The sequence below is a fragment of the Stegostoma tigrinum genome, chromosome 21 (genome assembly GCF_030684315.1).
Source record: "Stegostoma tigrinum isolate sSteTig4 chromosome 21, sSteTig4.hap1, whole genome shotgun sequence".
NCBI lineage: Eukaryota > Metazoa > Chordata > Chondrichthyes > Orectolobiformes > Stegostomatidae > Stegostoma > Stegostoma tigrinum.
In genome coordinates this window covers 16,572,566-16,587,274 of record NC_081374.1, presented here as the reverse complement: position 1 = coordinate 16,587,274, position 14,709 = coordinate 16,572,566, and the positions used below count along the sequence as shown (strand labels likewise).

Below are 14,709 nucleotides of genomic sequence, written 5' to 3'. Positions count from 1 at the left end.
GCATAAGGGATTGGTGGTGAGATACTGGCTTAGATTGAGATTGGTTAAGAGAGAGGAAACATACAGTAGGAATAGTTAGGCACTGTTCAGGCTAGAAGGCACTGGCATTTGGAGTGCTGATGGGATCAAAGTTTAGCTCCAACTTTTCACAGTATTTATCAATAAGGAATCAAGTATAATATTTTGGTTCACTGATAGTATGAAACTAGGCGTGAGTGTGAATAGTCAGGAAACATAAAGTCACTTCAGGACAATTTTGACAAATTGAGTAAGTGGGCAAATATATGGCAGATGCAGAATAACATGGATAACTGTGAAATCAACCACTTCCACAGGAAATTTGAAAAATGGTAAGTAATTTAAATTGTGATAAATTTGGAAACATTGATGCATGAAGGGACCTGGGTGTTCCTGTACAATGGTCATTGAAAGCAAGCCTACAGGTACATCAAACAGTTAGGAAGGTAGAGGTTATCCTGCTGTCTATTGCAAGAGGATATGGGTACAGGAACAAGGATGCTTTCCCATAGCTGTATTGGCTCTTGAGAGGCCAAACTTTGGGTATTGTGTGCAGTCTTCATGTCCTTAAATTGTCCAAGAGAGCATGCAAAGGAGCATTGCTAGGCTGATACCAGGAATGACAGGCTTCTCATCTGAGGAGAGATTAGATCGACTCGATCTATGTTCTCTTGAGTTTAGAACAATGAAAGGGATCTGATAGAAACTTTTAAAAAATATTCAGAGCTGGATGCAGGAACGATGTTTCCCCTGCATGTGGAGTCCAAATGGGGATCATTGTTTTAGATACCAGGGCAGGGCCTTTTAGACGAAGATAAGGAGAAATTTCTTCATTCAGAAGGCAGTGAACCTGAGGAATTCTTTACGTTAGAAGATTATGCAAAGTCATCGAGAATAGTTAAAAAGAAATAGATGAATTTCTAAAAGTTATCACATGATGAGGGGAGAGTGCAGGATTTTGGAACCGAGATAGAGGATCAGCAAAATCACGTTGAATGACAGGGTGGGTTTGATGGGCTGAGTGGTTTAGTCCTGCTTCTATTTTCTATGTTTCTGTATTTCGTCACAGATTTTATGCTCAAACATCTGGCATGGACAGCGTCACATTGGAGTCCCTGCGCCCCTGCTTCAAATACAATGACGGAGATGGCAAAGGCAACACTGTCAGCAAAAGGGACAAAAACAATAAGTGTCACAGCACCTCAAGTGGGAGAAGATGCAGGTGAAATGCCCTGAGGAACTGGAAGGGAATGATACAATCCCATATCTGCAGGTCTTTCTGTTATTTTCTAAGGCTCTCAGAAAGTCATTGACAGTGCTGGTGGCTCAGTAGTTAGCATGATTACCTCATAGTGCCAGGCATCCAGTTTCAATTCCAGCCTTGGGTGACTGTCTGTGTGGAGTTTACATGTTCTCTTTATGTGCGCACGGGTTTCCTCCGATATTCAAAGATGTGCAGGTTAGGTGAATTGGCTATGCTCAATTGCCCCATTGTGTGCAGGCCACATAGAATAGGCATGGTAAATGTAGTGTTATGGCGATAGGGTGTGTTGCTTTTGGCAGGCTGGTGATGAATTGATGGGCCGAATGACATTTTTCCAAACTGTAGGGATCCTAAGATATATCGAGCCATCATTAATAAACTGTGTTATGTGCTGGAGAAAGACTTATGCCCAGAAGATACCAATTTCATTTTAGTGATCTCCAAAGTCATGGATGCATTGCACTAGTATAACACCAGCTCCTTTCGAGGAACAACTGGCAAGCTGTGTGGCATCTCCCAAACCTTGATTCAGGAATGCATACAGGATTAAAGGATACCATTTACTATAGGTCACTGTTGCCCATGTTACACCCCCTCCTAAATACCCCCTCTGATGAGGAGAGACCAATAGCCCAGGCAGTGAAATTGTCCAATATCTTTGGCTTCCCACAGTTACAGGGTGCTATCAACTGCACTCATAGTTCTTCCCCTTCAGCGATTATCAATGGAAACAGCTTCTACTCCAAAGAAGGTCAGGTTATATGTGACCATCAATGTCAGAGTTTGGATGTCTGCATCATTTATCAGGAAAGCTGCCGTGATGCTGACATACTCGTGAATCCACAGGCTCCTTCAGCCTGTCAAGGTCCTTGGGCCCTGAAGGGATGCTGCTGGGAATGAAAGAGGGCGACTTCATGACTGACTGTTGACACATTTACTTAATGCCCAGAGATAATGGGAACTGCAGATGCTGGAGAATCCAAGACAACAAAATGTGAGGTTGGATGAACACAGCAGGCCAAGCAGCATCTCAGGAGCACAAAAGCTGACGTTTCGGGCCTAGACCCTTCATCAGAGAGGGGGATGGGGCGAGGGCTCTGGATTAAATAGGGAGAGAGGGGGAGGCGGACCAAAGATGGAGAGAAAAGAAGATAGGTGGAGAGAGTATAGGTGGGGAGGTAGGGAGGGGATAGGTCAGTCCAGGGAAGACGGACAGGTCAAGGAGGTGGGATGAGGTTAGTGGGTAGATGGGGGTGCGGCTTGGGGTGGGAGGAAGGGATGGGTGAGAGGAAGAACAGGTTAGGGAGGCAGAGACAGGTTGGACTGGTTTTGGGATGCAGTGGGTGGAGGGGAAGAGCTGGGCTGGTTGTGTGGTGCAGTAGGGGGAGGGGACGAACAGGGCTGGTTTAGGGATGCGGTGGGTGAAGGGGAGATTTTGAAACTGGTGAAGTCCACATTGATACCATTAGGCTGCAGGGTTCCCAGGCAGAAGGGTGGGGATGGAAAAATGTCTTGGGTGGTGGGGTCAGATTGTAGATGGCGGAAGACATTTTTCCATCCCCACCCTTGTCTGCTTTCCGGAGAGACCACTCTGTCCGTGACTCCCTTGTTCGCTCCACACTGCCCTCCAACCCCACCACACCCGGCACCTTCCCCTGCAACCGCAGGAAATGCTACACTTGTCCCCACACCTCCTCCCTCACCCCTATCCCAGGCCCCAAGATGACATTCCACATTAAGCAGAGGTTCACCTGCACATCTGCCAATGTGGTATACTGCATCCACTGTACCCGGCGTGGCTTCCTCTACATTGGGGAAACCAAGCGGAGGCTTGGGGACCGCTTTGCAGAACACCTCCGCTCAGTTCGCAACAAACAACTGCACCTCCCAGTCGCAAACCATTTCCACTCCCCCTCCCATTCTCTAGATGACATGTCCATCATGGGCCTCCTGCACTGCCACAATGATGCCACCCGAAGGTTGCAGGAACAGCAACTCATATTCCGCCTGGGAACCCTGCAGCCTAATGGTATCAATGTGGACTTCACCAGTTTCAAAATCTCCCCTTCCCCCACCGCATCCCTAAACCAGCCCTGTTCGTCCCCTCCCCCCACTGCACCACACAACCAGCCCAGCTCTTCCCCTCCACCCACTGCATCCCAAAACCAGTCCAACCTGTCTCTGCCTCCCTAACCTGTTCTTCCTCTCACCCATCCCTTCCTCCCACCCCAAGCCGCACCCCCATCTACCCACTAACCTCATCCCACCTCCTTGGCCTGTCCGCCTTCCCTGGACTGAACTATCCCCTCCCTACCTCCCCACCTATACTCTCTCCACCTATCTTCTTTTCTCTCCATCTTTGGTCCGCCTCCCCCTCTCTCCCTATTTATTCCAGAGCCCTCGCCCCATCCTCCTCTCTGATGAAGGGTCTAGGCCCGAAACGTCAGCTTTTGTGCTCCTGAGATGCTGCTTGGCCTGCTGTGTTTATCCAGCCTCACATTTTGTTTATTTAGTGCCCAGACTGACACAAGGGCCACAGTGTAACAAACCACAGAGTTCCTTATGATGAGGGCTTATATCTGGATTGCTCAGGCAGACCCTTGTGGTCAAGCCCAGAAAAAGTGTTCCATATCCATTGTGGCTCACTGGGACCTTCATAGCTACTGCGAAGAAGGAGGTGCATCCTGGATGCAGAAAAAACAGGGAAAATAGCAATAATCTGCTGAAAATGAAGATGTAAATAAAGATCAGGATATTGATGAGGAGAGCTGTGCAAAACAGAATGACAAAGCAATGTATATTCAAGCCTGAGAAGTTAGAGATAACCTCACTGGAACTCTGATTCCAGAACTAATGTGCTGGGTTTGGATTTTGTTTAATTGTTCTTTACCATTCTGTAGGTAATATGGTAATTAGCTCCTGCTATGTGCATAGCACATGTGGGTTTTGTTATTGTTGTAGCCCTTGACATTTTTTTTTGTTGAATAATCGTTTTGTAATCCATCTGATTAAACACTGGCTCTCCAAGGGAAAGCTGTGCTCTAAAGGTATTGCCACTGGACTACTATCCTAGAGATCTTGGCCAATATACTGGGAATGGGCAAATGAAGCCAACAATTGAAGATAGTCAAATTTGAAGTAAATTTGAAATTAAAGTCTAGTCTAATGGTAACCATGAAGCTATTGTTCATTGTTGTAAAACTTTTCTTCACTAATGTCATTTCAGGAAAAAAAAACTATCATCCTAACCTAGTCTGGTCTACACATGACTCTATCCCACAGCAATGTAATTGACTCTTAACTGCCATCTGAAGTGACCTGGTAAGCTACTCAATTTAAAGAGAATGAGAAATGGATAATAAATGTTGACGAGGTCAGTGATACACACGTTCTATGCAAGAGCAAAACAAAATCTTCAGTTGATCTCACTTCTGAGTATCTACGTATTACATGTCATAGTCAGCAGCTGCTAGTGAAACAGTGCACAACACTAAGGTTGGGTAGATCTTAAAGCACTGATCAGATTTTTGTGGCCAAATGTTGGGCACTGAAGTCTTTCATAAGAGCCAACATGTTGAGAGGAATTGCCTATTAACTCTTCCATCAGCAAGACATCATTAAAGTGCGATGCCTTGGTTGCAATCTTGAATTACATGAGTCTATCTACAGTGAAGGGGTTGGCTGCTTTTGAGAAGTAAGCAATGTAACTAGATCCAATAGCCAAGAAGAATCTAGACAGACACTTTCAGACTGTAAGGGAAGATTTATTTACAAGAGTAAAAGGTCTGATGGAAGTGTCATATCCAGAAGCAGCAGAATCACCCTCCTTGACCTGGACTTTTATCACAGGTGAGAAGTGGATGAGCCAACTCTGGAGTGCCCTGACAAGCAGCTTCAGATGATGATGGTGCTAGCAGGTGAGGGGATGTGGGGGGGAGGGCAGGAGTGGTGATGTGGGTACTGTGCGGCCCCTCACTCCTATGGGTGTCTGTTAATACTGTCTTATTTCAGCAGTGACAGGGACCCCTGGAGTGGGGTCAAGATCCCTCAACATCCTTTCAACTAGCCATTGACTCTGTTGCTGTAGTGATGGAGTGCTGATCTGTGCATATATCTAGCAGACACTGAATGTGTTGTGCCAGGGTCTGCATAACAGTTGTTAATCTGTCCAAGGAGATAGCCACATGCATGTATGCCAAGGAAAGCATAGATCTGAGCTTTGGTAGATGGAGTCATTCTTTGATCTCATTGCCAGAGTGACTCTGACAAATCTATTCACTGTTCCCTTGCCTCTCCGTGCATTTTGATACAGTTACCAATATCCATGGAAGTGTTTTCTGCCTGGGGTTGATCAGGCACCTGAGCTGAGTTCCAGAGACTCTGGCCCATCTCTTCCTTGAACAGCTGTAGACATGAGCCAGTAATGTGCTCACCAGATTGTGCTCTTGAGTCTAATCTAGAAAGATACCCAGCAAGGCGAGTGTTTCTGAGCTAGTCGAGGGTGGAGGCCAAAACTTGGACAGTGCATCCTCTGAGTGGTCAGTGGCTGCCTCCTCAGATGTTGAAGTGGAGGTGGAGCTGAGGGTCTTGGGTGCTGACCACTTCCAGGTGGAGGTTTCCTCGCAGTTGCTAATGCTGTATTGGAGAAGAGATAGACTTTGTTGTGTTAAAGAGATAAATGCTGTACAGGTTAAGAATTAGCTGGCACAGATGGTAACAGGAGAGCAACACAGCACAGCACAATGAAGCTGGCTTTGTTGCTGGGCCGTTCAGTTCATGCCGTTTCCAGTAATGGAATGTTTTTTATCAGAATGGAGCCCACTCTATAATTTTCAACTTATAAGGCCTACTACTACATTCAGCCCTTTAGATCAGTTGTGGACTACTTTTACCCTCAATGGAACAAAAAAAAGTGATTCAGTATGATGGAGTTATAAAGGTAGAGCAGTGATTGATGATATAGGAGCAGAAGCAGTAGTGATATGTTCCCAGAGAGTAAATAGAAAGCGGAGAGGACAGGAAGGTTAGCCATTTTGGAGGATGAGGTGGGTGAGAGTCAGTGAATTAGCAAGATGCTTGAAGTAGAGCTTGTTTACAGATTAGCCTTGAAGAAATGTGTGTGCAATGGCAGCTGTAGAGTGAGTGGTGGCCCTATAAGAGTGAGGTGACAGAGAGAAAAGAGTGTCCCTTACCTTTGCAGAGCACAGAAGTGCATTGATCATCTTTCTCTACCATTCTGTGTCCTGAGAAACAACACTAGCCTGGCCCATTATCTCAATCCTAGCTGGCTGTGTATGATGGTGTGATCTCCTTCAGCACTTTGCAGGAGAAAGCATGGCTGTCCTCTCTACTAGCCCACTCATCAACATCTTTGGTCCCTGTCTGCAAAATGGTGAGCCAACCTACTTTTCTGGGCCATGTCCTTGTTGTGATTGGTGTAACATCAGAGTAAGAGCAAATTTCAGACCTGCATTATCTGAATTGGTGTGCAGCAGGAATACAAGTAGATTGCCAACAGTTGAACATCGTAAGGTCCCAGCAGCGGGAAGAACTTCAGCCTCTCCAACTGTGCAGTTTCACAACTAGGCATTGAAGGGCCAGGTTCCATAATTCATGACAAGAAGAGCAGAAGGTTGTGTGACAAAAATCACCCCAGGCTATTGTGGGCCAAGTGTCAGTAGGCTTTCTCAAAAAACACTTTAGCTGAAAATAGGAAAACTCTGACCTGTGTATCTATTTAACCCTGTATCTGGACACTTCTGCACAGATGCAACCAAAAACAAATCCAAAACAATGCAGCAGATATTGTTCCTTTTAAGATCATTTAACTTAATCTCTCAGGTTGTAATCATTTTGTCCTGAAAAATAAAGCAATAAAACTTTGAGAAAAAGGAAAAATTAATGGAAAATAAGGCAGTTTTGACCAATTAAGCTAGCTCATTGTTAAGTATGACAGAAGCTGATTGTAAAATTACATCTGTCACACTTCTTATTTTTTGTTGATATCGTTGCACCTATTTTCTTTTAACAAATTGTTAGAATGCTCTCTTGTATAGTTTCCTACCATTTATGTTTAATCACAAGTTACTTCCCTTGCACAGAAGTCACTTTTATAACAGTTTTTCCGAAATAAAAATACAGTTGTGGTGACTCACAAAACAATTGTATCTTTACTACATTGAATTATGGTGATACAATGTTAAACTAACACATTGGCAAATTCATTTTCATTTCAAGTGCTGTAACTTTTATTCTTTATTTGAAATAATACTTCCAATCTTAATGTATTTCTTGCTGTTGCATTAATTAATTGTGGCAACATTTACAACCAATATCAAGGACCAATTTACCAGGACAAGTAAGTACATTGGTTTCTCCAAGTCCGCAACTGTAAAATTTCTGACGATCATTTGGGTTAGGATATAATCCTTCAGGGTTACATTGGCATCAATGGCTTTCCCCAGAAACTGGCAATGGTGTCACTCATGTTGACTCATGTCCTGTAAGACAAAATGCAATCAGTGTTATAATAATTTGGATTTCATTACACTGATAAGAATTTTCATTCTCTTGTCAGATTTTGTTCCCTTTTCACATAATTTCATTGCAATAATGGCACACGTGGTATGTAAAGAGAAGGACGGGTTTAGACAGTGGTCCGACTTTGAAGAGTACAGCATGCAACTCGGCACGTCGGCCAACAGGAGATTACTGAGAAAGAATGGATACTTTAGGTAGGAACACTCTTCCTGATTGGAGGTAATTGGGCCATGAGCTGATGATGTTAGATTGACCTCGGTGAGATCCAAATAATATGACATAAAATTTTTTGCTTTATGTTATTATGCAGAGTAAAATTGCAAGCATTCCACTAATTTGGGAAGAAAAGAGGTGGAATTGGTTGATATGGAGGAGCTGCTTTGGAGCTTAGATCAGACAGTGAGAGAGGCAGTAATGAGGAGTGATAATGTCAACACTGTTATGTGGTTAATAACGGCATGAAATTTTGAAGGAGATTATTTGCATTATAAATGTGGACACTGACATTTAAAATTAAAAAAAAAGACACAACATTGCACCAGAAAGTGAACCTGAAACAGGAGGTATATGGAGACATAAGTTTTGTTAAAAGCACAGATTTAGTTGGATCACACATAACAATTTACCAGTAAATTTAATGTCAAGGACAGACTTCAATGTGTTGGTCAAAGGGTAAACTCCTTGTGCACAATGAGTTCCATTGTAATCATCCAGATCCAATGCCCACAGCATGGCACCTCCAAATTTATTATCCTTCACCCACTGAGCCTGTTAATCAAAAGATATAAAAATGCAATTAAGCAGCATTATATAAAAATGGTCTTTCATTAAACAATTGGTTCTTACCCCTCAAAAAATGAAATTCTAAGGATATAGATTGTAAGATACCTCTTTAATAACTCCGAAGAATACTCAGTTCCCAAACATGTAGGAGAGGTCAAAGGAAGGAGAGCCATAACATTTTGATGGCTGTTTGGTGGGAATCCTGTAAAAGTTTATTACTGGCCCTCATCTTGTCCTGCTCGGCTCACCACATAACTGGAGGGAACAGGCAGCCAGGAGAGAAAAACTGGAAAGTTGCAGACAGTTGGAGGAGCACAGCAGGCCAGGCAGCATCAGAGGAGCAGAAAAGTTGACATTTTGGGTCAGGACCCTTTCTGAAGAAGGGTCCCGATACGTAACATCAACTTTCCTGCTCCTCTGATGCTGCCCGGCCTGCTGTGTTCTTCCAGCTCCATACTGTGTTATCTCTGGCTGTAGCATTGGCAGTTCTTACTATCCCACAGTAGCAGATAGCCTTCTTTCTAATTTGGGTTACTGAATTTGTGGGTCTGTGTCAAAATCAGTTGAGTCACAGTTCGCTTTGGATACATTGTGATTAGGATAAGGAGGAGTAGGGGTGAATAAATGATGTTGACATTTCTAAACATATTCTGTCATAAGTAGCATATCTTTCACAAATTACTATATCGGACAATTTTTGTGTCAGAATTCATATGTTACTTGAAATGGAATTGTTCCTCACTTCACTGAGTTTATTGTTACTCCACTGAATAGTGGTTGAGGACATTCTCCTGTTCAAAGCAAATCCATTTTATTTAAGATAACAAGGTGTAGAGCTGGATGAACACTACAGGCCAAGCAGCATCGGAGGAGCAGGAAGGCTGACATTTCGGGCTTAGAACCTTCTTCAGAAAAAAATCCCAGAAGAAATGTTCCATTATATTTAATTTGATTTACACAGTCAGGTTGAAGCATTGTTTTACATTCTTGCACTCTGTAATTCTGTTGAAACCCCATATATTAATCTAATGCTTATGAACATACAAACCCAGAGAGAAAAAAAATTCCTCATTTTTGTTTCAAATGAGTATTTTTATAATGAGTGTATTCTTAAGCTATGGCCAGAGCTCTAGGTTCTCCCACATGAGGAAACATCCTTTAAACATCAATCCGGTCAAGTCCCTTCAGGATCTTATGTGTTCCAACCAAGTCATCTCTCACTCTTCAATATTCCAGAAGATACAAGTCTAACCGTCTGCAAAATCAATGTTCTGCAATACCTGTTTTTAGATGCAATTCAACATGTGGAACAAGTCTATTGCATCACAGACTATTTCAATGCCCATATCATGGGAGATGAATAAATACTTTACTTCTCATTCCTGAAGGTGAAATAACAAAGTTTTGAAATTTTTAAATGTGTGTGTTATTTTCCAAGTTCTATACATACCTGAACATGCATAAGGCTGTAAAGAAACAAGGCAGACAGACATCTTTGAGTTAATTAAAAATAAGGAGTTCTTTTATTGTAAATTCACTCATGTAAAGTATAAAAAACTAGTCTTGAATTCTGTGCCATGTGAATATGAATCAGAAGCAGGAGTGGGCTGTGTGGGTCCTGCTCCATTCTGATCCAGTTGTGGTCCCAAAGCCACTTCTCTGCCTACCCTATCAACATTTGATTTTTCAACAATTCTAAGTTGGGAGAGCAGCACCTCATTTTCCACTTGGAGACCCTGCAGCTTTCAGCACCCAATACCAAGAACTTTAGGTCCTTAACACTTTCCCCCATGTCTTTACCCCAACCCCCATATACCAGGCTTTGTCATCACATGGACTGTTACCACAAACTACACATTGTCAGTGACTAGCAGTCCCCATTAGCAGCTATTGATTTATTGACTGACCTTTGCTCATTCCTTTGCCTGCCCAACTGATTTTCTGTCTCTGGGCTCCACCACTCCATATCATTTACCCTTCCTTCACAACTCCCCAACCTCACCCCCAGCCACTGACCCCATCTTCAGCATATTTACCAACCTTTTCCCAGCTAATTATTATTTTCCCTTCGTCAAAAATTTACCTCCCTCTTTCTTAAAAAAAATTTGAATAGCTCTCCCTCCCTGCTTTCTGGGAAGAGTGCTCCACAGACTCAGAACTATTTGGGAGCAAAAAATAATGGTATCATCTCCTTCCTAAATTTAGGACCTTTTGTTTTTAATGTCTATCCGTTAGTTCTAGTTTCTTCTACAAGGAAAACATCTCCTCAGAACCTTATGCATCTCAACAGAATGACCTCTTATCCTTTGAAATATCATTTGATACAAGCCCAATCTGTTTAACTTTCCTAACAAGATAACCCCTCCATCTCTGGTTGCAGGCCACTGAACCTTCTCTGAACTGGTTTGACTTAGTTGTTATGTACATCTCAAATATGGAGAACAAACTTGTACACAAAACTCCAGAGAAAGAAAACTCTGAAGAAGTGTCAAAGCTGCAAATCAGAAATAAAAACAGATATTGCTGGAAAAGCTCAGTAGGTCTGGCAGCATCTGTGTAGAGAAAGCAGAGTTAACATTTTGGGTCTGGTGACTCTTCTTCAGAACTGATTTTAGCTGGGAAAAGGTTGGTAAATATGCTGAAGATGGGGTCAGTGGCTGGGGGTGAGGTTGGGAAGTTGTGAAGGAAGGGTAAATGATATGGAGTGGTGGAGCCCAGAGACAGAAAATCAGTTGGGCAGGCAAAGGAATGAGCAAAGGTCAGTCATAGAATCAATAGCTGCTAATGGGGACTGCTAGTCACCGACAATGTGTAGTTTGTGGTAACAGTCCATGTGATGACAAAGCCTGGTATATGGGGGTTGGGGTAAAGACATGGGGGAAAGTGTTAAGGACCTAAAGTTCTTGGTATTGGGTGCTGAAAGCTGCAGGGTCTCCAAGTGGAAAATGAGGTGCTGCTCTCCCAAATTAGAATTGTGAGAGCACTGCAGAAAACCTGAGACAAAGCTGTTGCGGGGAACACGGTGGTGCCATGAAGTGGAAGGCAGCAGGAAATTCAGGGTCATTTTTGCAGACAGAATGCAGGTGCTCTGCAAAGTGGTTGCCAAGCCTATGTTTTGTGGCCTCCTCTACATTGAGGAGACAAAACATAGGCTGTATTGATTGCTCACATTGTGGTCTCCTCTACATTGTGAGACGTTGTTAGCAATCAATACAGCCTATGTTTTGCCTTGTCAATGTAGAGGAGACCGCCTTGTGAGCAATCAGTACAGCCTATGTTTTGCCTTGTCAATGTAGAGGAGACCGCCTTGTGAGCAATCAGTACAGCCTATGTTTTGCCTTGTCAATGTAGAGGAGACCGCCTTGTGAGCAATCAGTACAGCAGACTAAATTAAATGAGTGTAGGTAAAGTATCAACTCTTTTTCTAAAAATACTCCAGATTTGGTCTCATCAGTGGCTTGTAGAACAGTCACAAAGCATCATTACTTCTATTTTTCATTCTACTTGCGATAAATGACTGTTCCATTTGCCTTCCTAATTACTTTGTGTACCTGTATAGTAGCCTGATGTAATTAATGCACTAAAACACTCAGATTCCTTTGCATCTCAGCCTTCTGCCATCTCTCCCTTTTCAGATAGTTTTTTCCATTCATCTTACCAGAGCATGCAATATAAAGATTAAGCTAAACTTTGCAGAGTTAGCTGAAATGAAGTAAAATGAAATAAAGAAAAAAATTGAAACCTAGTGATGACCTGTTGATTAAAAAGTATCACTGGTTTTATGTTTTACTGAATGAATGTGCCTGTGTTTATGTTGGTGTTATAACTCAGCAATAATGACCTATACTGTCACAGTACATCTGAAAAGCTAAAGTTCTATTTAAGAGAGACATGGTGGGCCACATGTGATAGTTGGAAGCATAGCAGCTGAATGTGATTGTCATGGGATTTTGCTGTACAAGTATCATGTGGCTGGTTGCATTACATAAAGTAGTGAGCAGCCTGAATTTTGCTGGCCTGAGTCAAAGTTCATTAAGACTCTTCCTAGCGAGATGCAATCAAGTCTTAATGAGTGATGTATCAAACCAGCCATGGTGAACATGTTATGGACCAGATCATACATTCTCAAAATATATTAAGAAGATAACCTCGACCTTAACTTTTTACTATTTTGATTGGTAAGTGTAAGGTGTTATGTTCTGGATGCAACTTGATTGGTCAAACTACCAGGTTTTAAAAAAACACTGTACTAGTTAACTGTTCCAATATAGTAACATCTCAAACACCCCTGGCAAAAGCAAATTCAGTGAACAGATTGTCTCATATGCATTTCTAGCAGCAGGAAGAGAAGCCTAGCTTTCAGCTGTTACAGAAAGAGAAATAAAAGCTTCCACATCCAGCTTCCAGATCCCAGCAACTGTTAAACACGCTTTTGGCAAAGGCAAATTCAGTAAAACAGTAGGCTAATCAATCACTCTTTCCCTTTCACAACACCATATTGATACTATCTGGTTACACTGAGATGTTCTCAATGCTCTGCTGACTCCTTTATTAAAAAAAACTCCAGCGTTTTCATTTTTTTTCATTTGTTTGTAGGATAGGAGTTCACTGCCTAGGCCAGCATTTGTCAGCCATTACTAATTGCCCTTGATGATGTGGTGGTAAGCTACTTTATTGAACAACTATGGCTGTTTGTGTGTAGGTATTTGCACAATGCTGTTACAAAGGTTTGCAGGATATTAACTCAGCCACGATGAAAGTAAAGCAATTTTCTGAGAAAATGGCTTAGGGTCCAATGTAAAGCCATGTGTAATTCACCTTACTGCTTGCGGACCCACAGCATTTTCAGTTATTAGGAGCCTGACTTTCCCTAAGGCATCAGCTTTTTTTTCAGTTCATATACAGATGATGCTGTCACGGACTAGGCAGCACAGATTGCTCTTTCCTAACTTAGTTCAGAGTCAACCACATTATAGTGAGTCTGGTGTCACATGTAGGCCAGACCAGGTAAGGATGGTAGTTTCCTTCCCTAAAGGACATTAGTGAATCAGATGAGTTTTTCCTGACAATTGACAATTGGTTCATGGTTATCATTAGATTCCTAATTCCAGATGTTCATTGAATTCAAATTCCACCAGCTGCCATGGTGGGATTTGAACCCGGGTCCCTAGAACATTATCTGGATCTCTGGATTAACAGCCCAGCAATTATACCACTAGGCTATTGCCTCCTCTATTAAAACTTTTAAAGAGCTAATGGATTTAGTTAAGGAATATTATGACACCAAGCCTCCTTTAATCCTGCGACGTAATCAATTTTATTCGGTTGTTTGAGAACCAGGGGAATTTAATTGGGAATTTTTGACAGAGTTAAGATGACTGACAAAGGCACACAATTTTGGGTTAACCCTGAAAGAGATGCTAAGAGACTGGTTGATGCGTGGAATTAATGATATAACCATGCAAAAGCACCTATTAGCTGAAGGCTAACTGGACTTCAAACAGGCACAGGTTTTATCATCAGAAAACGTGGCAAGTACAGCATGGGAGCTACAGGGCATCCCAATGAAAGCGGATATCCTAACCTGCCCAACTAAGCTTTGGGAGCATCACTTGACTGTGGGCAATTGTGTAGCCACACGCATGACATATACAGAGCAGAGGTCTGTAAGTCACACCAGAGCAAAACCCCACCACAAAAATGTGTCTCGGCCAATGGCTAAGATGTTCTTCAGGATCTGGCCCAGCAAGCCATTAAAATTAATGCCAGTTTGCTGACTCAAGACGCGAAGGAATCCTATGAAGTCTGACCTGAGTGAGAGAACACGTAGGACGGTATCCATGCGAGTTCACACCCTGGAAAGTCCACCTACATGTGGTTTGGAACTGTTAAATTGCTCAGTAACATCCAAATCAGAACCAAAATAAGTGTCTGATTAAACGTTCACCTGGTTTTAATGCAGGTCTATACCAGCTCAACTCTATCAGTGATTGCAGAACGAGTCTTTAACAAAACCTCCTCTCCACTTTAACACTTATGTTGCTTAAGACCTCGGCTAGACCAAGAACCTGTACCAGGGAATCCTTACACATTCAGGGGACAAC

The 14,709-nt window shown here is 42.6% G+C and overlaps 1 protein-coding gene across 1 annotated transcript in view; it reads right to left on the bottom strand.

The window, feature by feature from the left end:
- Nucleotides 1–1,096: 1,096 nt before the first annotated feature.
- Nucleotides 1,097–14,709, bottom strand: part of LOC125462669 (acidic mammalian chitinase-like) — a 67,002-nt gene continuing 53,389 nt past the window's right edge. Inside the window, exons 10-12 of the mRNA XM_059653259.1 lie at nt 8,449–8,590; nt 3,832–3,966; nt 1,097–1,179 (exon numbers count right to left, since the gene is read on the bottom strand). Coding sequence (XP_059509242.1) covers nt 1,097–1,179; nt 3,832–3,966; nt 8,449–8,590 — 360 coding nt within the window. The remainder of the gene's footprint in view (nt 1,180–3,831; nt 3,967–8,448; nt 8,591–14,709) is intronic.